The following is a 24,068-nucleotide window of genomic DNA, read 5'->3' as shown; positions in this document are numbered from 1 at the left end:
CTGGGGAAACCGTGATTGGCAAGGGATGACTGTGTTTAGCAGTCTACAGTAGGACAAGAGGCCACATAGCATGGACTCAAGACCATATGCCTGATCCAATGGAACAGCACCACAAAGCAGCCTGCAAAAGCTTATTCCTTGGCAACTGGGGACAACATTCATTCAGCACAGCTGTAACGTTTCTATTGTTCATTATCTTTTATTCTGTTAGGAAAAAAATGTAGGTATGTATTTATTATGCACACCATGTATTGATGCTCCTGTTTGAGGTTATACAGTCATTTTATAAGAATATACTCACAGCATCCCCAAGCCGCAACAACAGCTGCTGTAAAATCAACAAGTCTCGGCAAATCAAGAAGCGTGTCATGGAAAGCTTGTACACACACCGGCACACCACATTCACAGTTGTGCTACTGCCATAGAGCTGTGAGAGTTGCATGCGCACATTCAAGGGTTGAGCTGTGGGGAAAAAGAATATATTTACAGACTTAACAAGCAGCTTCCACTTATTCAAAATGCAATGTGAGAGAGCGAGTGTAAATTTGCTCTCTCACCAACATTGAATCCTCTTTCCATTTCCACATCTGTCTCATAGTCCATTTCCTGGATAAGCATTCCAATAGCATTTATTGGGTTTCTGATCTCTTGTAATTTGCTGTGAATATCTTCCATCAGATTATCTCTGCAAGGTAACAAACAGAATGCATTAGGTTTTATGGAATATATAGTGATTTCTGAAAAGGAATATATTATATAAAAGGAAGGCTACCCCCTAATCGACTGTAAGGAGAGGAATCCTGTGATCTCTTATCCCTTTTGAACTCATGAGATATGATATCTGGTTGGGGGATTTCAAGTTTTAGGACAAAAGTCGTTCTGAATTCCGCTACCGCAGTTTTGCCAGTCAGCACACAATTGTAGATGAACACTTGATCCCATATCAGGGACACTGGCTAACATCCAGAACAAACACAGCAAGGGCATACCAGGAAGATGTGTCCGCACCACTGAGAGGCTTCCTAGCTGAGCAACATCAGACATGCAGCAGTGGGGAAAGAAATTTTCAGTCTGTGCTGCCTCCAGAAGTATCCTGCACCACCTAAAAATATGTCCCCGAGAGCTGTGCAACCTTTCAGAGAGATATTTGAGTGGTGCAGGGCACTTCTGGAGGCAGCAGACTGCTGAAATCTGCTTTCCCTGCTGTGCATACAGCCACAGAGGCTGTGGGGGAGTTCTCTACAGCGTGGACACATATCCACGCTCACGTATCTTCCTCACCTATCCCTGCTCCAGTGCTCTGGATGTCAGTCACGGTCATTGCAAAATTATGAGTTGATCGGAGCATTGGTTTCATTTACCGTGAAGGCTGCTTCTTGTTGCTGGAACCGAGGACACCTCTGGGTTATCCTTCCCATAAGCTCCAAGGCAGGACAGTTGATTGGATAGAAATAGAAAGCTACGCCTACTTGAAGCTGAGGTGGGTAACCCCTCCCAGTTCTTTCGGTCCGAAGTGCGAAAGGCACAAATGTAACATTAATTTTAACATACCATACAGAAGAGTAACAGATCATAACAAGGCAGAATTATACAGAGTAAGATAAAATACCGACCCAGGCTTAATCCCCATGAAAACACTAATACCAAGAACTCAGATAATCAACCAGGAACAGGCAAGGACCTGAAAAGGGTGAGTCGAGGTGTCCTCGGTCCCAGCAACAACAAGAAGTCTTCACAGTAAGTGAAACCAACACTCCGTTCTCTGTTGCTGGGACCGAGGACACCTCTGGGACATACCATAGTGAAGACCCATCTAGGGAGGAACGTCTATTCCTGGGGAAGCACCTGCTGCAAAACACGCCTTCCAAAGACCGCTTGAGAAGATGCATGTAGGTCAATTTTATAATGTCTAATAAAAGTGGAAGGCAATTTCCAGTTAGCTGCCCTACAAATCTCGTGGACAGGAGCATTTGTAGAGAATGCTGCTGAGGTGGCCGCTATTCAGGTGGAATGAGCAAGAACTTGTGCAGGCGGCCGCAGATGTTGGACCTCGTAAGACAACATTATACAAGCTCTAATCCAAGGTGCAATGGTTGGAACTGACACGGCCAACCCCATGGTACTAGGATGAAAGGATATGAATAAGTTATTTGTGGTCCTAAAATCCGTCGTCCATTTAATATATTTTTTGAGACAACGGCGAACGTCCAATTTATGCCATTGTTTTTCCTTGGGATGAACTGGATGAGGACAAAAGGAAGGCAGAAAAATGTCTTGTGATTGGTGAAATGGTGCAGCCACTTTGGGCCGAAAGGAAGGGTCTGGAATCAGCCGAACCGAGTCTTCCTGGAAGATACAGAGAGATTTAGAAACAGAGAGTGCCCTTAACTCTGAGACACGTCTAGCAGAGATTATTGCCACCAGGAAAGCCAATCTGAATGACAATAACTTTAAAGATATGTCTGCCAGTGGTTCAAAAGGAGAAGATTGCAATGTTTTTAGTACGATATATAGGTCCCATGATGAAAACCTATGAACAGTTGGGGGAGATAACATGGTCACCCCTCGAAGAAAACGTAGGTGGTGTGGATGGTTTTGGCATGCCGTGCCTGCAATGCCGGAAATGAGCCCTGCTAGCGAAGCTGCTTGTCTTTTCAGTGTTTGGATGTAGACCCTTGTCCATCCATTCCTGTAGGAATTGGAGGAGATGGATGGTTCAAGGAAACATCGGTCTTGAGTACTGAATGTCTGGTTAACCAGCGCAAGAAGAACCGTCAGGTGTATTGATATATCCTGTTCATTGAGGACCGGCAGGAAGCTAGCATTGTTTGAAGTACCTGTTTGGTATATCCCTGCTGACCTAAGATTCTCCGCTCAGTTTCCAGGCAGCTAGTCGAAACCAGGCTGGATTGTGGTGCCGCACTGGATCCTGAGTAAGAAGATCTTCAGACATGGGAAGAATCCACGGTTCTTCCGTAGCCAGATGAAGAAGTTCTGGGAACCATGGACGTCTCGGCCAGAAGGGTGCCACCAGAATGACTGTTGCCTGCATCATGCTGATTCTCCACAACACTCTGACTAGAAAAGGCATTGGCAGGAATGCATAAAGCAATCCCAGTGGCCAGGGGCTGGATAGGGCGTCCACCGCTTCCGCTTCCTGGCAGGGAAAACGGGACGTGAACCGCGGAGTTTTGGTATTCTTTGTCGTTGCAAACAAATCCATGACCGGTATTCCCATGCACACTGTGATCCTGGTGAACACATGCATTCAGAGTGTCCTTTGCCCCGGTAACTGGTCCTCTCAGCTCAGCCAATCGGCCATGAGGTTGTCTTCTCCCTTTATGTGATGTGCTGTCAGAGAGTAGGGATGTGCATGAAGTTCCTTCGGCACCGGCGGGGGTGGTCCTTTAAGGGCGGGGGAGGGTGCACTTACCCCTCCCGCCGCATATTCCCCGCCGGTGCTCCATCGCTGTTAAGCCCCTCGGGGCGACAGCGTTCCTCCCTGCCGCCCCGTTTCTGTCATCGGATGGAAGTGGCCGGAAGAAGCAAGCGCGCGTGCGCCCGTTGCAGGCGTGCTCGCACCCGTCTGCCTTGCGGGTGTGCGCGCACGACGGGCACATGCGCACTTGCTTCTTCCGGCCACTTCCGTCCGATGACAGAAACGGGGCAGCAGGGAGGAACGCTGCCGCCCCGAGGGGCTTAACAGTGACAGAGCGCCAGCGGGGGATATGCGTCGGGAGGGGTAAGTGCACCCTCCCCCGCCGGTGCCGAAGCACTGAAACGGCCCCTGGAGCCGAAACATTTCAGAGGCCTCCATTATGGCCTCCGAAACATTTCAGGCACAAGCCTATCAGAGAGCCCAGGTGATCAGACGGGATACCTCCTGATGTAGTGACTTGGAACGCGTGCCACCTTGCCAATTTACGTGGGCCTTTGCGGTGGTATTGTCTGTTCGCACTAAGATATGAGCACCCCCGAGGCGGTGTTGAAATGGCAATAGAGCCAGACGAATTGCCCGCAGCTCTTTCCAATTGATGCTGTGGCTCCTTTCCTGGACAGACCATGTCCCTTGTGAAGTTAGATTGAGACAGTGAGCTCCCCAGCCCCTGTTGCTCGTATCTGTGGTTAGAATCACCTTTGGTAGGTCCAGAAATTGTTTCCTCCGTAGAAGGTTTTGCAGAAGCAGCCACCACCTGAGGGCTAGGTGCACAAATTCGGGGGGGGGGGTAGCTGTACAATCCGTTTCACAGATATGGCTCGCTGATAAGGCAGGAGGAATCATTGGAGTGCACGTGAGTGAAACCTCACCCACGGGACTGCTTTGAAGGTTGTGATCATGAGCCCTAGGAGCCTTGCCAAGGTGGATAGTAACACCATAGGTCTCTGTAGAGCCTGCCTGATTTCCAAGGCGAGCAGTAAGAATTGATCGTGTGGAAGAACAAGACGGCCGATTTGCGTTTCTATAAGGACACCCAGCTGTTGCAGAAGGCAGGTCGGTGAGAGCTGACTCTTTGATAGGTTTATGCAGAAGCCATGATTCTGGAGGGTGCACAGAGTGTTGTTTAAATCTCAATGTGCTGTCTGTACAGATTTGGGTAGGAGAAGTAGATCACCCTAGTACATCAGGATCCGGATCCTCTGAAGCCAGAGATGTGTCACCAGTGGAGCCAACACCTTGGTAAAGACTTGCAGAGCCGACAATAGCCCAAACGTGCCACATATTGCCAATGTCAACCCGCATAGTGGAACCTGAGCAAGGACCGACTGTAATCGTGGATGGTAACGTGCAGATAAGCCTTCTTCAAATCTATGGATGTCATGATGTCTTGATGATGAAGGGCCTCTGCAACCACTCTTAAGGTTTCCATTCTGAACCATTCCCTTTTCACCCACCTGTTTAGGAATTTTAAATCCAAAACAGCTCTTTTTGTTCTGTCCTTTTTGGGGATGGTGAACAAAATAGAATAGATGCCCTCCCCCCGTTGCAGGGGTGGAACAGGTTCCACTGAGCCGATTCCCTCTAGATGATGAATCGCTCAAAGAAGCTCAGAGTGCCTGATAATAGAGTGCAGATGTGGGATTGCGAGGAACCTGTGAGGAGGAGGAGCAACTAAATCTGTTTTGTACCCATCCCATATCACCTTTAAAGTTTAATTGTCTGAAACAGATGCTTCCCAGGCGTGGAGGTGCTCCGTCAGACAACCACCCAATTTTTGGAGCAACAAGTAATTGTTGGCCTTTGGCCTGTTTATGCTGGAAGAAGGGCTGCTTATTGGAACCGATGTTCCTATAGGAACTGCGCTATCTGTTCCAGTTGAACCTCTGGGTTCTAAAGTCTTGACCCCAGCCCCTAAAAGACCGGAATCCACAAAAGGGCCGAAAGGAGGACTGAGTTTGTTGATAGGGTCTTTTGAAAAATGGCTTATCAGATTTTCTTGAGGCTGTTGGCAGGCCCTTTCTTTGTCTTTGGATTCTAGTAGCACATCCTTAAGTGCGTTCTCACCAAATAACTTGGTGCCTTCGTATGCCACAATGGTCAGATTATCTTCAGAAGTGGCATTGACCTGCCAATGTTTAAGCCAGAGGTGGCGGCGCCCTACAGCCACAGCAGCAGATGCCCATGAGAGAAACCTCACGGTTTGTGGCATCAGCCATAAAGGCCTGAGCCTTTTGGATTTTAAGCAGTTGCTGCCTCAGCTTTGTTGGATCCGTGGGTGTGTCACTCAAAAGGTCATCCACCCACAGCAGAGAAGCCTTGGCCACCATTGACATTGCAGCTGCAGCCCGCGTGGTCAGGGATGTATTATCATGGACCTTGAGAAACAATAGTTCCGCCTTTTTGTCAGCGGGATCCTTGAGTGTGACCTCACCATCCTTTGGCACTAAAGAGCCACTGACCAATTGGGGTATTGGGGGTCTTTAAGAGATGCACATGTTCCTTTTGGTAAGAACAGAATCTAGTGGCAGCCGAACGGGTTTTTCTACTAGCCGCCGGTGATGCCCACTCCTGCTTTATAACTTCAGAAAACAAATCCGGTAAAGATGGAAGCATTTCTTTTGGCACCGCTCTAGGAAATAATAAATCTCCCTTTTCAGACTGAGTAAGGTCAGGTCCTGAATTAGCTTGCAGGCCAATAGCCTTGAGGACCCTTGACATGAAGGGAGAAAAATCATCTGCAATAACGAGGCATTGGGAAGTATTACAAGGTTCCACACCCTCACCCGCAGACCACTTGCCCTCCTCCTTAGGTAGAGAGTCTGGATCCTGAATGTCTCCCTCCAAATTGCCCACATCATCCCCGAGGCCAGTGTCACCAATACCAATGGGCACTGTCCCTGAGGTTAGCTTGTTTTGAACTAAGGGTCTCGCTTGAAGAGGGTCTGGATCCCCAGGGTCTTGAATTTTCAGAAGAATGGTAGACCTTGGTGGCAGAAGCCCTATCCTTGGACTCTTTATGTTTTTTAAGATGTTTGGTTTTGGCCTTCGACCTGTGGGAAGAGGGACACAGCGAGCTAGATGAAGCCGAACTTTCTGAAGAAGTTGCCCGCCTCTTGCGCTTTCTGTATCCCCTTTGTTTCTTAGCAGGTCTCATCTGGTAAAATAGTGTCAATTATGGTGTTTTTAAACCATGCCTGCCACTCAAGGAGTACAGACCTAGGCAAATTAGATTGTGGGACAGAGGGAGATGGTTTATTCTCAGTCCCTGCAGCACCCTCTGCTGCTTGTAAATCAGAACTGGTAGATTGGGAGGACTCTGGCCTGTTCTCTCCATTTCCCTCCAAATTCGCTGAGGTACCCTGCGGCATTTTATAAGGGCCCCCTGCTGCCATCTTAGATGTAGTCGCTCTTTTAAAAACACCCAGCGCCCTGATCTCAGCCGAGGAGGGCGGTGGATTAGCTACTGGGCATTTTTTACCTAGGAAAAGCCACTACCCAGGGAATTCATGATTTTCCACAGTTTGTTCGTAAAGTTGGTGCTGGGCCCACGAGGAGCGATTGAGGCGCAGTCTCAGTGGGTGGCCCGATTCCCAGACCTCCTGAATTGCTGGTGCTTGCGAAGGGAGCAGAGACGCAGCCAGTATGAGCGGCCATATCTGGCGCTGAGGAACTCTCCACGTCCGGAGTCAGGCACACGAACAGCCCGGAGACGGCTGTGGTCGACTGGGAAAAAACGCAGTAAAGTCGGGGGCACACACGGCCCGAAGGTGATCGTGGCCAACTGTGCTTTCACTGAATACAGCCCTCCTGGAAAGTCAGTGTGGGGGCCTCTCCCCATCGGAAAGCGAACACTGTGGCGTGTTAATCGCCCCGATCGCCACATGCAGCAAGGGAGGGAGGTAAGGGAAACAGAGGGAGCAAAAGAAAGACGAATGTAGGTGGATTTTTTTTTTTTAAGTTATATGCAAGGGACAAGGAAAGAGAAGAGAAGGGAATCAGAAAGGAGCAATCGGTAAGTAACAATCAGAATTAGCAAAGATATGAGAAGGAAAAAATCGCTGCCTGGAGCTTTCAAGGACAGAAAAAACCTAGACAGGGTATCTCCTTCAGCTTCAAGTAGGTGTAGCTTTCTATTTCTGTCCAATCAACTGTCTTGCCTTGGAGCTTATGGGAAAGATAACCCAGAGGTGTCCTTGGTCCCAGCAACAGAGAAGTGACTGTTTTTAAGTCACAGAAACCCTGACTGTTTGGCTTGAGTGCAACTTAGACCTAAAGTGGTCTCAGTTTCTGCTTTCTCTTGGGAAAATTTAAGGACTCCCCCACCCCCTTCTAAGAACAGCTGAAGCCATACCTCTGGGCTCTCTAATAGAAAACCTACTGAGGCCTTGGAAGGAAATGTTGCTCTTCTGAGGAAGGCAGGATCTAAAACTAGAAGGGCACTTCTCCAAAGGAAGGAGAATAAATACAAGACAATCTTATTACTCACGTGGGTTCTGTTCCTCGTCTACTACCTCAAGTAATGGAACTGTGAATAACGAGGCATTAGGGCAATGGGGATTAGGTTCCAGGGTGAAGATTTTTTTTTAAAGCCCCCAAATGGCCCAGAACTTACTGTGGCATGCTCCATCGGTTCCCGATGTGCCCAGGAATGCCCCCCCAAACATTTTTAAAAATTCAATTTTTTCCAAGAAATGAGCCACAAATGGCTCCTCCTGCCTCTTCCTGGGCTCTTTTAGACAAAATGGCTTCTGGAAGTGACCTCCGCGGTCCCTTCTAGCCATCTAGGAACTGCGGATATATGGGTTTTAACCAATTAGTATCCAGAAATACTGGAAACAGGTGTCTATTAGACACCCCATGGATATGCGGAATCGCAAATAACGAGGTTCTCCTGTACACTGCTTTCCGAGTGGAAGGATAAGCAACACTAGCTGTTTAATATAATATTAAGTTTTGAATAAGCAAAACTTCCTAGCTGTTTAACTCTGGTGAAGTACTACCACCTACTAGAACTATGTAGCTAGTAATCACACATCTTGAAGTGGGTTTATCCAGTGAGCTAGAACTTTAAAGGAAATGAGTGACTAAATCTTTATAAAAAGGCATACTTTGCTCAAACCCATACTTACGTGTCATGAGCGATCAGGTTTTGAAGGATCTCTTCTGCAGTTTTCTCTGGAGGCTGCAGACGGCAACAGGTCATTTCCATTGTGAGTGCCATCTCCACGGAAACTGACTCACCAATCAACCGAAGGCACTGAACAAGACTCACAAGATCATGCGAAAACTCGGATTCTGCAACCAAATAGTTGTGCTCAGAACTAGTTTCAGAATGGGAGAAAGTGACAAAGAAGCTAACTATGGTGAAAGCGTAAAGAGATAACTGGGGTAAAAGGAGACTTCAAACTGTTGCACATTCCATCCAGAAGCACAATACACCAAAGTGTCTAATCAGTGCCTGCTAATCAGCAGGAAACCCAGGAGTACAGCAGTGGGTGAACCTCTCTAATCTAAATTTCACATCGAAAAGGTGCGAGATCTTGAAACTAATAATATTTACAAGTTCTAATCCAGCCTCGGCAATAACCTTTTGCCAACTTGATGTGGCACAGAAAAATTGCTTCTGGACAAGGGGTCGTGCCATATCCATAGCAAACTCTTTGGGAAGAAAACACTAAAGATTAGCTGGCAAAGCTTGACAGCAAGAACAAAATCCATGCCTGTTCCTTTGTTTCCTCGGCCTGCCCAAGAGCAACTATCACCCCCAGCACCCGATTCTGATAGCAGGATGAAGCGACCATGCTGGTACAACAATTCAAGCAACAAACACTGTCTGATCAACAGAGAGGGAGATAAAATGATTAAACTCTAGCAGTGTCCTCTCCCACTAAACCCTTATTTTGTCGTATCAAGAGAAGAGAATTTTACTGAAACTGCACACCCACAATGCAGTTAGAGCAATAGTTTGACCAGTGAACAGAACAGAACAGAGGCTTACTTCTCCTGCACAGATCTCCCTGGGGAAACAGTTATTTCGAGGATTTATATTCTGCTTTTCAATCAAATGATTCTCTACGCAATACAGAACAGACTGCAATAATACATATTTCTCTCCCCACAACAAATTCATCCACCACTCAGCAGCTGTTAGTTCCCTGGCCCATGGAAGAAGTCAGAGGGAGAATCCTTTTGCTTCTGCAGACAACTGATAATTGGAGCAGAGTGCTTTACCGGAATGGGAGGAGAGAAGCAAGCTTCCTGCACCTGTGCCTTCCCTGGCCAAGATGGAGTAGGTAATCTCCGGCCGTTTCATGCAGCTGGAGGCACAAGGACTAGAGAAGCCGCCTCTTTTTTTTAACTTGCTGAGGTCAGTGTCAAGGGAAGCAGCTACTGCTGCTCCTGGATTAATGCTTTTATTCGGAGAAATAGCAGAAATGTTTTTTCTGAGAAAGGAATTCACTCTTCAACTCTCTATGTAGAGGAGCTTTCCTTTCTAACTGGGCAGTTAGGAACTTAATTTCAGTTTAACGAATAAATATAGGCCAGAATCCAAAGAAATTATAAATTAATTCTATCTTTTGCTTTTTTTCCCCCTTGAACAGCAACTTCACAGACTGCACCATGACCTGCATTTGACTTGGGGAGCCCACGAGCTTATACAGCACGTGGAGTCAGCTGCAAAGCAAGTCCTAAGTTCCACTTAGCTAATGCAAGCCTATTGGGTAAGCCTAAGTAGTGCTCTGGATCCTGCTTGTTTTTCTGTAAAGAAATAACATTTTAAAAAGTTAAAGAATGTGCTCTGACAATCTTGAAATCAGAGTTTAATAATCAAATGCTAAGACATTTTAAAAACATAGGGTTTCTCTCTCCCTTACCATCTAAGCCACTGCTTTCAACTTCATTCATCAGTTGTTCATCAGGCAAGAGATACAGGTGGTCTATTAGCGAGCAGGGCACAATAAAAGATAAGTATCCCTGAGAAAGAAAATATATTCATTATTCAATTTCAAAATTGCAGTTTTAGCAATTTGCTCCCAATTTTGCTTGCGATCATCTAAGCAAATATGGATGCTCCCATGGATATTCTGAGGAAATGCCCGCAAGCCAGGATGGACCACATTCTCAAGGACACAGATTTTTGAAAATATAATTGCAAATACATAGATACTGAAACCCAAGAAGAAAAGCTCAAATTTATTCTCTCTTTTTAAAAAAGTTCATAATTTTCAAACCCTTTTCAAAGTTGAAGAGTTTCTCCAGTTCTGACCATAATTTGCTCAGAAAAAAGCTAATATAAATACATGTCCATTTGTAACTTAGGAACATAGGAAGCTGCCATATACAGAGTCAGACCATTTGTCCATCTAGCACAGTACTGTCTACACGAATTGGCAGCGGCTTCTCCAAGTTTGCAGACAGTAGTATCTCTCAGCCCTATCTTAGAGATGCCAGGGAGGGAACTTGGAACCTTCTGCATGCTAGCATGCAGATGCTCTTCCCAGAGCAGCCCCATCCCCTAAGGGAATATCTTACAGTGCTCACATGTAGTCTCCCATTCAAATGCAAACCACTGAGACATACAAGTTAGAGGTGGGCTCCTTAGCCTGTAATATTTAGCCATTGCAAAATGTTGAACAAACCCATCTCGTTCTGTTAAGCAAATATGAATAATACATCGCCTGTTTCTTACCTTTTTTAGCAGGCACACCATATTAGTAGATTGATTCAAGAGAAGTGCAAGTGGACGTGAAAGTTCTTCTTGGTATTGAAGACAGTAAGCATAGAATTTTGACCAGAATTCTATTTGCAACTGTCTAAATTCTTCCTGTGAGAATTCAAACTCAGTGACATTGCCTTGAAACTGGAACGAAAACAAAGATTGTTGACAAGCTACTGCCTACCAAATAATGAGAGCTAACAGATTAGCATTGGGTTTAGATGTCTTTGTTTGATTAATCTTAAAGTGAACATATCAACATAAGCAGGGTTAACATGGCCTGTACAAACTGAAAGGTGACAGATCCAACCCAAATGGGAAATGCCAGTCCCTCCTAATTGTTGAATTGGACCACCCCCTCCTTTACCACAGTTTACATGGAGGTCAGTGGACAGCAGGCACGGTATCTTCTTCATTCCGATGTGGTAGTGGAGACAGCCACCTCGCTGTCTGCCTTTTGCTGTGGCTTCTGTTTTAAAATATCTCTCTTTTTTCTCTTTAAGTTCCTTTAAAGTCACCAAGCAGTGTGAGAATTGTGGGATGTGTAGTTCTTTTAAGGCATGGCTGCATCCCTTAAAAGAACGAAGAATTGGTAACTTACTATGAAGGCTTCTTCTGGCTGCTGGAGTCAAAAACATCTCTAGTGGGTTATCCTCTCCATGTGTTCCTAGGCAGGAGTATGTTAATTAGCTTAAACTGAATGCCTATTGTAATGATCAGGCACTGATCAGCCCTCCTTTCCCCTAAATAGTTAACCGGAAGTGAACGCTGTCCTGACTATGGTGGAGGCAGTGACCTCTAGGGATCAGCCACTCAGCACATGGTGGGTGGGACCTTGAGGACCATGCGGCAGGAAGAGAACTTCCCTTTGGGCAGTTGGAGCCAGGCTGAGCTTGCAGCAGGAGGTGAAGTAGCCATGGAGATGGCTACAAAAAGAACTACAGATCCTTGAGAGACAGGATTGCAGGATACTTGAATCTCATCAGGTATGGGGTGGGTTTTCAAGGAAAAACAGATTTAGTCTAGGGAACAGTTTGCTAATCAGTTTGCATCAGAAACATATTTCTTTTGTGCACCTTGCATATCCTTGCAACTGTTCTATTGTGTTGTATCTGTAATGTAACTACACTAAGAAACAATAGCATACACCCATCTATCCAGCTAGGGCAATGCAAAAGTCTCTGTAAACTCTTAAAGGTGCTTTTTTGGTATTTTCTTACATCTATGTTCTTTGCAATTGGGTAACCACGATTTTTAAAGTGTGCCACCCCAATATAATCTGAGGGTGCTTTTTGAAGTATTCTTGTAGCTGCTGAGTGTTCCTTTTACCTGTAACTAAAAGCTGAGAAAGCCTCAGACGGAAACAATCTGTAGTATTTTGAATAACGTTTATTTTTCATTCTGTTCTTTGCAATTTCAACCAGCCTCGAGTGGATTTTTAATTCAGGAAAGGGGGGCTAGGAAAGGGCTTGCTCTGGTGCAACACATGTCTCAAGTTTGATTGCTTAGCAACTCTACCAAATTTTCTCACCACTTGTAAGCCTGCTCGTGGAAGGTTTATGGCTTTTTTCATACTTTTCCATTGGTAAAGAAAAGGCGAGTTCCCTGGAATTTCACCCACGCTGCGGGGGGGGGGGGGGGATATTAAACTCTGTTAAAAAGTGGGTGTGGTGGCAGTGACTAAGCTACTGGGGAAACAGGAAAGTTTGAAAGCAACAGCCTTTGTGGGTGAAAGCAAGAGAGGATGATTCAGCATTTTTCTTCCCCTCGCCTGGGCTTGCTTTGAGGTAAAGGCTGGGTTAAATTCTCTACACCCCGCCCCAGTTTTCAGTCTGACAATTAGAACATACGAACTTAAGAAAAGCCCTGCTGATCAGGCCCATGGCCCATCTAGTCCAGCATCCTGTTTCACATGGTGGCCCACCAGATGCCATTGGGAGCCTACAGGCAGGAGTTGAGGGCATACCCTCTATCCTGCTGTTACTCCCCTGCAACTGGTACTCAGAGGCATCCTGCCTTTGAGGCTGGAGGTGGCCTATAGCCCTCCGAGTTGCAAGAAGAGAACTAGGAGACATACATACAATTATGAGAAAAGTTGGAAACTATATACAGATAGGAAGGGACAGTCGGCTCCCCGGAGTCCTGAATAACCATGGGACATCAAAGAGGACCAATCTTTCAGGAGGAAGAGTTCTGAAAGAAGTCAGTCAGTCAGTCAGTCTCTCTCTCTCTCTCTCACACACACACACCCCAACCACACTTTGGTGTAAAGTCACTATGGACCAAGAGTAGGTGGAGGCACTGACCAGGTGGGCCAAGATGTCTGACTCCAGCAGACATAAAAAGCTTTCACGGTAAGCAACCAATGCTCCATTCTCAGCTGCTGGGGTCAAAGACATCTCTAGTGGGATTTACCACAGCCCAATAATGTATCTGGGGAGGGGAGCATCTCCCACTACTCCCGGGGTAGGACCTGTTGCAGAACACTTCTTCCGAAGGCTGCTTGAGCCAAGGTGTGGGTGTCGATCTTATAATGCTTGGTGAAGGTGGATGGATTCTTCCAAGTGGCCACCTTACAGATTTTGTGTATGGGGGCCCATGGTAGAGATTGCCGCTGTGGTGGCCGCCACTTGGGTGGAGTGAGCCAGGATACAGGAGGCCTGAGGTGCTGGGACTTATAGGCCATGGTAATACATGCTTTGATCCATCTGGCTATTGTGGAAGGGGAAACTGCCTTGCCCATCCATCCAGGAAGAAAAACGAATAGAGCATCTGTCATCCTGAAGGAAGCGGATCTTTTAATTTATCTTGAGGCATCGAAGGACATCGAGCATGTGCCATGCTTTTTCTGATGGCGGAAAGAGGCACCATGATATCCTGTGAAGTGTGGAAGGCTGATGATAATTTAGGTCGGAAGAAGGGATCAAAAATAAGCCGAACAGTCTCTTGTGAAAAAATGCAGAAGGACCTATGGACAGAGAGAACTTGAAGTTCTGAAACCCATTTAGCAGATGTGATGGCAATAACAAATGCCAATTTAAAGGAAAGCATGCACAACGGAATGGAGCAGATAGAGGGGCCTGCAAGGCCTTTAGAACAGTATGGAGATCCCAGGATGGGAAGCGATTGACTGTGGGAGGCGATAACAAGGTAGCGCCACATAGAAAGCACTTGAGGTGTGGATGGGACAGGGCGGAACTGTACAAGAGACCAGGAATCAGACCTATTAAGGATGCCGCCTGACGTTTGAGGGTGTTAGGCCAGAATCCATTTTCCAGGCCATCCTGTAGGAACTGGATCAGGTGTTGCATGGATGCCTTGCCCTTAGGTATGGAGTGTTGGGCAGACCAACGGAGGAATGCACTTCATGTGCACTGGTAGATTCTATTCATGGAGGGTTGCCTGGATGCCATCATTGTATCTAAGACTCTTCTGGAATAACCATGTTGACCTAATAGTTGCTGCTCAGTCACCAAGGCTAGCTGAAACCAGCCTGGGTTCAGGTGTTGTACTGGGCCTTGGGTCAGAGGCCTTGACAATTTTTTTGGTGTGGTAGGAGAAACCACTAGCTGATGGAGATGCAGTCTGGCCTACAGAACCGAGTCCAATGCTGCTACCATCAGGCTCAGAAGACATGCCAGGCTAGAAGTGGAACTGCTGGGGTGACCAGTGCTGCTTTGATCTCCAGTGTCAGTTGCCTGTCCAGCGGGAGGAAGAATCTGTCCTGGGTGGTGTCTATTGTCACTCCTAGGTGTTGGATCTGATGTGCCCAAGTCAGCTGGCTCTTCTCATGAGTCTGTAAGGCCTGCATGGTGCTCTGGAGATCCCTCCTGGCTGTTTGTAAAATTGGCGACTGGATCAACAGATCATCTAAGAAGCCGAAGGTCCCCATGCCCTGCAGATGCAGGTGTACAATGAGGGGGTGCGTTAGAACCTTGGTGAAGATCCTGGGCGCTGATGAGAGCCCGAAGGGAAGAGCTGCGTACTGGTAGTGTATTCCGTTGTACTTGAACCTGAGGAGGCATCTGCTGGTGGGATGAATGGGCACGTGAAGGTACGCTTCCTTTAAGTATATTGATGCCAGATAGTCTGTGTGGTGCAGTGCCTCCGCTATCGAACGCAGGGACTCCATCCAAAATTTGACCCATCTGTTTTAGAATTTTATGATCTGTCCTTCTTGGGGATGGTGAACAAGATAGAATAGATGCCTGATCCCTGTTGGTGAGGTGGGACCCGCTCTACCGCTCCTATATCCATGAGATGTTGAATTGCTCCCACAAGGTCTAGGTGCTTTGTAAAAGAGCTAGAGCGGGAGGTGGGTAGGAAATGGCTGGGTAGTTTGGTGTCTAATTTTATCTTGTAACCCTGTTGCACAGTGTCCAGCACCCATTTGTCTGTGGTGGAACTCTCCAGGCATGGAAGTGAGCGGAGACATGATCCCCCAGCCCAGGAAGCCCCTAGTCAACCTTGCTTGGCCAGCTGAAAGAGTTGCTGTCAGTTCTGGAAGGGGGTTTGTGGGGGAAAGCGCTGGTGGTTCCAATCCCTTCTTTGTGGTCTAAAATCCTTGTCTTTGCCTCTGGCCGGTGGTCTGGGGTCACGAAAGGACAGAAATGGCCACCTATTGAACTTCTCTGTTTTTTTAGGGGCAGAAGGAAGGGGTTTTCTTTTATCTTTGGATTCAACCAAAATATCCTTGAGAGCCTTGTCTCCAAAATGTTTGGCCCCATCATAAGACACGGCAGATAGATTTGACTTAGAATTTGTATCCACCTGCCAGCTCTTAAGCCAGAGGTAGTGTCTGCCCACTACTGATGCTGCCAAGGCCTGGTGGGGTCAGATGAAGGTCTTGTAGAAGGGAGTCTAACGATATGAGGGTTCCTCTAGCTACCATGGAGGCTGAAGCCGATGCCCTGGTTGCCAATGATGCATCATCATGTGTCCTCTTAAAGGAAATCTCCGCCTTTTTGTCATTGGGGCCTTTAAGGGGCACCTCTGCATCTCTAGGAAGCAAGGAGCCAGAAAACAGTTGGATGTTTTCCACACACATGTGTGTGTATGTGTGGTCTTAAGCAAGTCAGAAGGTTCCTGCTGGAACGAATAAAACTTGTTTGCCACAGCAAGAATCTTTCTATTTGCTGCTGGAACGATGCATTTTTAATAGCTTCAGTGAAAGGTGGCGGCATAGGGAGAAGCAAATCTTCGCTTTTGGTTTTAAGAAACACCAGGTCTTCCCTAGAGGGTTGAGGTGCTTCAGATGCTGTTTTTGATTGCAACCCCAGTGTAGCAATGGTTCTAGACAGCAATGGGTTAGTCTTCTGGCATGAATAAACGCCGAGAAGCAGAGCTAGCATCAGGGTCCTCTGCTAGTGACCACTTGCCCTCCTCCCTAGCTGGAATAATATCTGGATCGGGATCCATCCCCCATCTGGAGTGGCATCAGCGTCTGCCTCCAGGTCACTGATAGAGTTTGAGAGACTGGGGGTTTCACATGCCTGGCTGGGCAAGTGGGTTCCACAGGAGGGTCATTAGAATCTGGGCCAGAAACCTCTGATGAGTGGGGTTCTCTGGATTTATGCTTAGAACCCTTTGATGTGCCAGATTTGTTTGATTTAGGGCCCTCAGTATGCTTCCTTTTCTTTTTTGGCTTTTTTAGGTGGAGGAGAAGAGCTTTCTGAGGAAGAGGGGTCCCTTCTGTGGCTTTTTCTCCCCCCCCTTTTTTTTCTCTTTGGGGCCCCTTAAATGCTTTAAGGCAGGGATCCTCAGCGTTGGGCCCCCAGATGTTCTTGGACTTCAACTCCCATAATCCCCAGGCCCAGTGGCCTTTGGCTGGGGATTATGGGAGTTGAAGTCCAAGAACATCTGGGGGCCCAATGTTGAGGATCTCTGCTTTAAGGGATCCAGTTATGGTATACTTAAACCAATCTTGCCACTCCAGAGGACTGTATCTGGGCATGGGGGCCGAGGGGAACAGTGGTAAGCTTGTATCAGATGGCCCTGCGGGGGGGAGAGGGGTCTTTCAGAGGGAGTGGGTCTCACCATGTCCAGCATGTTGTCTGGCTTGGAATTTTCTTCCCCCTCTGGGGTCCGATCCTTCCTGAGGCTGCCAAAGTGGCCCAGCACAAGGACTATTCTGGCGGTTGGGAGATGGTTGCGCTGGTCTGCCATGGCTTCCTCCTCAGGAGTGGCCGGAGAGGCTTGCCTGTCCGCCATAGCCCGCAGTTCTCCCGCTGTGTGTGGGGGGGGGGTGTTTCAGTTTTCTGGCTGTGGCCTGTTGGGAGCCGCAAGGAGAGCAGTGACAGCACTTGCAACGTCTTTCCTCGCTCTGAGCTTTTGCCCCCTTTCTTGGTCCCGTCGGGCTCTCTGGATGCACGTTTTGTTTCCCGTGGGCAGAAAATTGCATGCTGCAGCTTCTGTGGCTCGGCCGGGCGGCTACAAAGCAGATGGAGTTGCCGGAGCAGGCGAAGGCAATCCTGGCGCTGTCGTTTACGAGGGAAACCCCTTTTGTCCTTTTCCCTTAGGGGCGAGCTCAATCCTAGTCTTCCCTGCATGCTCCATGCAGGGAAAGGGTGGAGAAGGGAGGGAAAAGAAGAGCTCAGAAGGGAAGGTTTTGTTTTGAAGAGGAATGTAGAAGTAGAAGAAAAGAATGGAGGCTAAGACCAGTCAGAGAAAAAAAAAAACAGAGGGAGAGTTAGAAGGTGGGAAGCTAAATCAAACTGAATACAGGGAGAGAGAAGCCACCTGGAGCACTGCAGGAAAGAAACAACTGGGGCGGGGCTGCCCTCCCCAAGCTATACAGGCATTCAATTTAAGCTAATTAACACAGTTCTGCCTAGGAGCACATGAGGAGGATAACCCACTAGAGATGTCCTTAATCCCAGCAGCTGAGAACTACATATCATACAATCCCGCAAGCCACTTGGGAACCTAAAAAGGAACTTAAAGAAATAGGGAGGGGGTGTTTAACCCATCTCAGCAAAAGGCAAATGTTGACTGTGATGGTTGACAGCAGCACCAATATTGTCAATAATCTTTTGAAGTTTGAGTAACCGCCCTCCAGGTGGGATTCCTGAGGGACTGGGACTGGTTCGGAAGCTCTTTATGGGCCTATGAACCAATTCAAATGGCAGGCAGTTCCGCTGGTACAATGGTGGGGGGTGCATCTTCAAGGGCAGAGGAGGGTGCACTTACCCCTCCCTCCACTTTTCTCCTGCCAGCGCTCCGTTTTCTTAAATTCCATCGGGGCAGCAACCAACCTCCCTGCTACCCCGCTGCCCCCTTTACTGGAAGTAATCTGAAGTATCCGATGCACCTGTGTGTGCCGGGCACAGCACTTGCCCATGCCCGGCGCACACAGGCACAGATAATTCCTGTTACTTCCAATAAAGGGGGCAACGGGGGGGCAGCCACCCCGATGGACTTTAAGAAAACGGAGCTCCGGAGAGGGAAAGTGGGGCAAAGTGCACCCTCCCCCGCCCTTAAAGATGCACCCCTTGCCTTCGAACCACCCCCACCTGGTTCCATGCACATCCCTAGAGGAAGGAGCTTTAGAATGGAGCAGAGGGTGACTGCTAAACTGTCTGTTGGCTCAGGAGAAGAGAGTGGTAAATAGAGCTTGGAGGAGCCAGTGACAGAATCTCTAGTGAAAGTCTCTGGGTTGAATATTGGGAGATAGATAGTAAGTGGTACACACCAGTGAAACACTTCTGGTTAGCAAGCGTGACTCTTATGTATGAATATTGGATTTATATGGTTTATACATGGATCTTCAACCACGGTGGTTGTTTCCAGTAAAAGGGCTAAGAGTCAGGGAATGCTTGTTGAATCCAACACAGGCACCTCAGTAACATATAAGAAGCTTCTGTTAAAAGATTAAGTTTGTTATAGAAACCATTATGCTTGTATAGCCCTGATTTGGCAGAGAAATACCTCTAAGCTACAGTACATAAACTTAACTGTGTTTTATTTTAAGGTGCACTCAGTGTCCTGTGAGTTATACTTCTCCCCATGCAGCCCTCAGTTATACTACCAAGAGGTTGTCAGGACACAAACCTAAGCAAGAAAAGCTTTAAAAAGGTAGAAAGAGAGAAGAACACCATTCTCTATAAAACTGGTCTCCAAAGTCATATAATTATAAGCTTCCCTAGTTTTGGTAACAGACCACACTCATTAGCAGTGTCTCAGAGTGGTGAGCAGAGTACAGCTCATCACAGTGAAGCAGCTGTCTTCAGTGCTCCATAGGAGCTAAATGGACAAGATGCCTGCTGTCCCCTGGCCCCCATGTGGTCCTTGGAAAGGGAAGGGAATGAGAGACAGGCAGGTCCTCTCAGGCCCGACAGGCTTGTCAGAATTCTAGCAGAGTTCCAAATGTCGAGGCTTCCTGCTGTCATATCAGCACTCCATCCAACATTGCTACAAAGGGCACTTTGGATCCAATATGCCTGTCAGGACAAAACAGCTGCACAGCCCTATGATTTACTGTAAGGAACCAACAAAATAATTGTTCCACCTCCTGCACAAGCCAAACAGATATGGTTCTCCAATTAATCCAATAATTGCTTAATCTCATTTGCTCCTGTTTGGCTAAAATAGTCATCATAGAACCCCATGAATAAATTATAAACTCAAAACTTTGCCCAATGGAACTCAACTCCAGACTGGACTAGAATTAAATCCAAATTAAGTGGACTTAATTTTGAAGGACATACAAAACTTTTGACAGACTGGTTCAAGGACACCTCCATAATGTGACAGACCGTAGAGTTCCTCGAAGTCTATCCTTTGATAGTTTGATAAGAGGGAGAGGCTTAAGGATGATATTGCAAAATGTTTAAGACATACCAAACTGGACACGTTAAGGCATGACAAAGCCATGGTTCATTTTGTTTAACCATGGCTCATACAGATGTCTGAAACTACATATAAACCCAAACAAACCATGGTTTATTTGGGGCTGACAAACCACAATCTGAATCCATAGTTTGAAAACCACAACTAGTTGATAAACCATAGTTAGAGCTATTGTTCTGCCCAAGAAGCTGCTGCACCATAGCAACGAGAATGAACTTAGCTTCATAACTCCTAAGCAGACGGAAAACAAAAGCAGACAAGCAGCTCTAAATCAGTTTGCCTGTTGTACTTCTGAAAGCTCAAAACATAGTTTGGGTTCTTAAGTATGTTTAGTACAACTGAACTCAGCCACTGCCACAAATAGTGTCTGAACGCAGCCACTGCCACAAATAGCAAGTCCAGATGAGCCTCCTTTTCTGTATCCACAAATGGGCCTCTTTTTAGCCCACTCTTCCTAAGAATGTCAGGGCAGTATACATTTCCTTCCTACCCTTTCTCTCTCTCTCTCTCTCTCTCTCTCTCACACACACACACACACACACACACACACACACACACACACACACACAAACAGTCCAGAGAGGTCAGTTACAAAGAAACAGAGACAAGCTCAAGGTCATCTAGCGGTGACTAAGTGGGGGTTTTAACCAGAGTCTCCTGGACAAAAGTCCAATATGCAGTCCAAATTCACCACACTGATTCTCCATCTCTTTTGCCACACAACTATTTTATTGGTCTGAATAAGGCCTGTAGTCAGCGTAAAGGTTTAGGGGGGGGTGCAAAAAAAAAGTAAAGAGGCCAACTTATCTGGCCCCCATCAGTCCTAAGAGCAAGCAACAATGAGTTATTTTAAAGATATTTGTAAACAATTGAGGGCCAGAGGGGGGAGAATGGGGAGTCAGGCCCACCCTAGCACCCCAAACCCCAAGAGCTGGAATATAGTTTAGTGCTGCATAATTTAATTCAATTCATTATTAGCTGCATGAAGTAAACAGGAGAAGAATCTTGAACAGGCATATTCTAATTTAGTTTTGGCCCCTTGCCCATTACTGATAATGGGCAACTATTTTCCAATTGTACATTAGACACATGGCTAGATGCAGTGGTGACAAACATAATGCCATTGGCATGGCAAGGCCTCCAGGTTCAGAACAGTGCCACCCATTAATTTATCCAGTTAGAGCTCAAGTTAGCTAGACCAAGAACAAAGAGAAGGGTAGTGACGGGGCAGGGAGAAAGTCTAAACTGAAGTCTTACCTCATTCTCTACAGCTATAGTCACTTCTTTTTTCAGCTCATCCCAAGACAAGTCTACGAGTCTTGTAGCACCTTGAGAAAAGATCTGGGGAGTGGGAGGAGGACTGTAATATATGTAATATACACATATACATTGAATCACAACGTATGTGTCCAAGATGAAAGTTACAATGTCCTCCAATGACAGATTCACTAGACAGAGCAAGCCAGCAGCAGGAAAAGGAAGCTGAACAAAGGTACATTTGTTAATAGTATCACAGATCACTGGACTTGAATTGCCAACGATTATCAAGATGACTGGTACATCATGTTTGGGCCTCACACAATTAACTTCACTGTTATTCAAATGAAATGCAGCATCATGAGCACATCTCAGCCCCATCATTTTCCTGATCATCATCCTACCAGAGTCCTCTGGCCTTCCAATGGTGCCAACTTTCTCAACTATTTTCTACACTTATTTCTAGAGCTCAATGCTTACTCCAACTGCATTCTCAGTAAGCATCTTTCACTAAAGAGAATTTATTACCCTCAATACACTTTTGGCTTCCATGAGCTTTACAACTACAGTACAATCAGCACTCCTCTTTTAATCAAGATGCTTTCAGTGAAAGATGTCCTCCCTTACTCTCCACCTTCTATACAGGAGTACATCTGCTTCTTCATGTGAAGACTGACAATATTCAGTGTAGCTTTCTTCTGCCCATTATTGCTCTCTCCAACTTCTGTTAATTCCACGCTAATATCTAGATTATTTTCTTTTACATCAGCCTAGTCTCTTTATCAGGCACCTAATGGCACAGTGGGTAAATGCTTGACTAACAAGCAGAAGGTTGTCAGTTTGAATCCCCACTGGTATGTTTTCCAGACTAAGGGAAACACCTATATCAGGAAGCAGCGATACAGGAAGATGCTGAAAGGCATCCCATACTGCGCAGAAGGCGGCAATAGTAAACCCCTCCTGTATTCTACCAAAGAAAACCACAGGGCTCTGTGGGCGCCAGGAGTCGAAATCGACTTGATGGCACACTTTACTGCAGTCTCTTTATCAGTGCAAATTACTAATCTGTAGCCTAACCTATTCCTTTTTCATGGATATCGCTACCCTTTGGTCCTTTCCGTGAAACTCTGTAGTAACCTTTTTATTTCCTTATAAGCGTAAAGTTCAAGCCACGAGGCACTGTTTCCTTCAAGCAAATCCTATTCCTCTACAGTGCAGTTTAAATTTTGTGCACTGCTCATGGAGCTCCATTATTCCTCTTCAACTTTTCTATATCATGCTTGTTATGCTATTCACACAATTCATTCTTCTAAACACTGATCTTCCATTTCTGTTTAAATACAGCTGCCAACTTATGCATGCCAACTAACATTATAGACTTATCCAATAGTAATCTGATAAATTCCCTGATAATTGAGCAAAGAGGCACGCCTTTTTAAAGTGGTGATTCTCTTTATTTAGCAGGGGAAGAGCAACTGGCCCTATCCTTCCCCAGCATAACATCTCTCCAGTGGCTGTTGCTGATGTCTATCTTGTGCTTCATTTTTAGATTGTGAGCCCTTTGGGAACAGGGAGCCATTTAATTTAATTTATATCTATGTAATTCGCTTTGGGAACTTTTGTTGAAAAGTGGTATATAAATATTTGTCATAATCATAAAAATGGAACATTACACTTTCAGAGACATCTTTGATTAAACAAATCCCTCCCTATTTACTATCCTTTATCTAACATCTCAGAAAAGAGACTACCTTATCTACTTGAGAGAAGCAACCTTCTCTGGTACCGATCCACTAGAAGGGCTAACCTTTTAGCAATAGCACTTACATTTATATACCGCTCTATAGCTGGAAGCTCTCTAAGCGGTTTACAATGATTTTAGCATATTGCCCCCCAACATTCTGGGTACTCATTTTACCGACCTCGGAAGGATGGAAGGCTGAGTCAACCTTGAGCCCCTGGTCAGGATCGAACTTGTAACCTTCTGGTTACAGGGCGGCAGTTTTTACCACTGCACCACCAGGGGCTTTTAATTCTCTACCACTTCTAAGTATTCTCTAATAACATTCTCAGTATTCTCTTATAAGTGGTAATTCTCTACCACTTCTCATAATTACTACAGGCACTCTCCAAATGCTGGAGCTTAATTTGGTCAGCTCTCTAAAACATAATTACTACAGTTCCAATAAGTTACCCATTTTATTTTATTGTGCAATGGATTTCCTATTTAAAATGTTTATTTTCCTATAAGTAAGTAATATAAAGGAAGTTGTTATCAGAAGATGAGTAAGCAACTAGAACCCAATAAAGTTGGGTTGATTTTTTTACATTTGACTTCTAACAGGGCACAACTAGCTGCTATTCAAGATAATGTTCTATTTAGGTGGAGAGCCACTGTAAATGTGAACTGGTAGCACAGAGAAGTACTCTGTTCTGCTGCCTAAAATGTCAAAACTGCCAATTAGGGTCAGAGGAAATCTTCATTGGCTTGTATGATGAACTAGCATTGGAGGGATAAATGCTCTGTACTTTCATGCAAGTATTGCTGAGCTGTCAGTCAAAAGAATCTGTTGGTAGGGGATGGAGGGAAAAGGCCAGCTGAGAATTAGTTGAGGGTTTGGGTCTGATTAAGGATCTTCTTCTGATTAAGGATCTCTTAAAGAAGAGATGTTCTGTGACTCAAAGAATAAGGCAGCCTGAAATAAAGGCTGGGTTTCTGTGGAAGTACTTGGTTTGGACTTAGCAAGCAGAATACCCAATACCCTTGTAGAGATAAACAAAACCTCAGAAACATCCATTTGTAATAAG

The 24,068-nt window shown here is 46.0% G+C and overlaps 1 protein-coding gene across 1 annotated transcript in view; it reads right to left on the bottom strand.

The window, feature by feature from the left end:
* The window catches only part of NUP160 (nucleoporin 160), a 122,204-nt gene that overhangs the window by 74,592 nt on the left and 23,544 nt on the right, over positions 1-24,068 (bottom strand). The window contains exons 12-17 of the mRNA XM_053285255.1: positions 21,261-21,344; positions 11,130-11,300; positions 10,315-10,414; positions 8,569-8,734; positions 558-685; positions 302-462 (exon numbers count right to left, since the gene is read on the bottom strand). Of these exons, the coding sequence (XP_053141230.1) occupies positions 302-462; positions 558-685; positions 8,569-8,734; positions 10,315-10,414; positions 11,130-11,300; positions 21,261-21,344 (810 nt within the window). The remainder of the gene's footprint in view (positions 1-301; positions 463-557; positions 686-8,568; positions 8,735-10,314; positions 10,415-11,129; positions 11,301-21,260; positions 21,345-24,068) is intronic.

This window comes from Hemicordylus capensis, chromosome 1 (assembly GCF_027244095.1).
Source record: "Hemicordylus capensis ecotype Gifberg chromosome 1, rHemCap1.1.pri, whole genome shotgun sequence".
NCBI lineage: Eukaryota > Metazoa > Chordata > Lepidosauria > Squamata > Cordylidae > Hemicordylus > Hemicordylus capensis.
The sequence above is the reverse complement of the archived record's forward strand: the minus strand, read 5'-3'. Positions and strand labels throughout refer to the sequence as shown.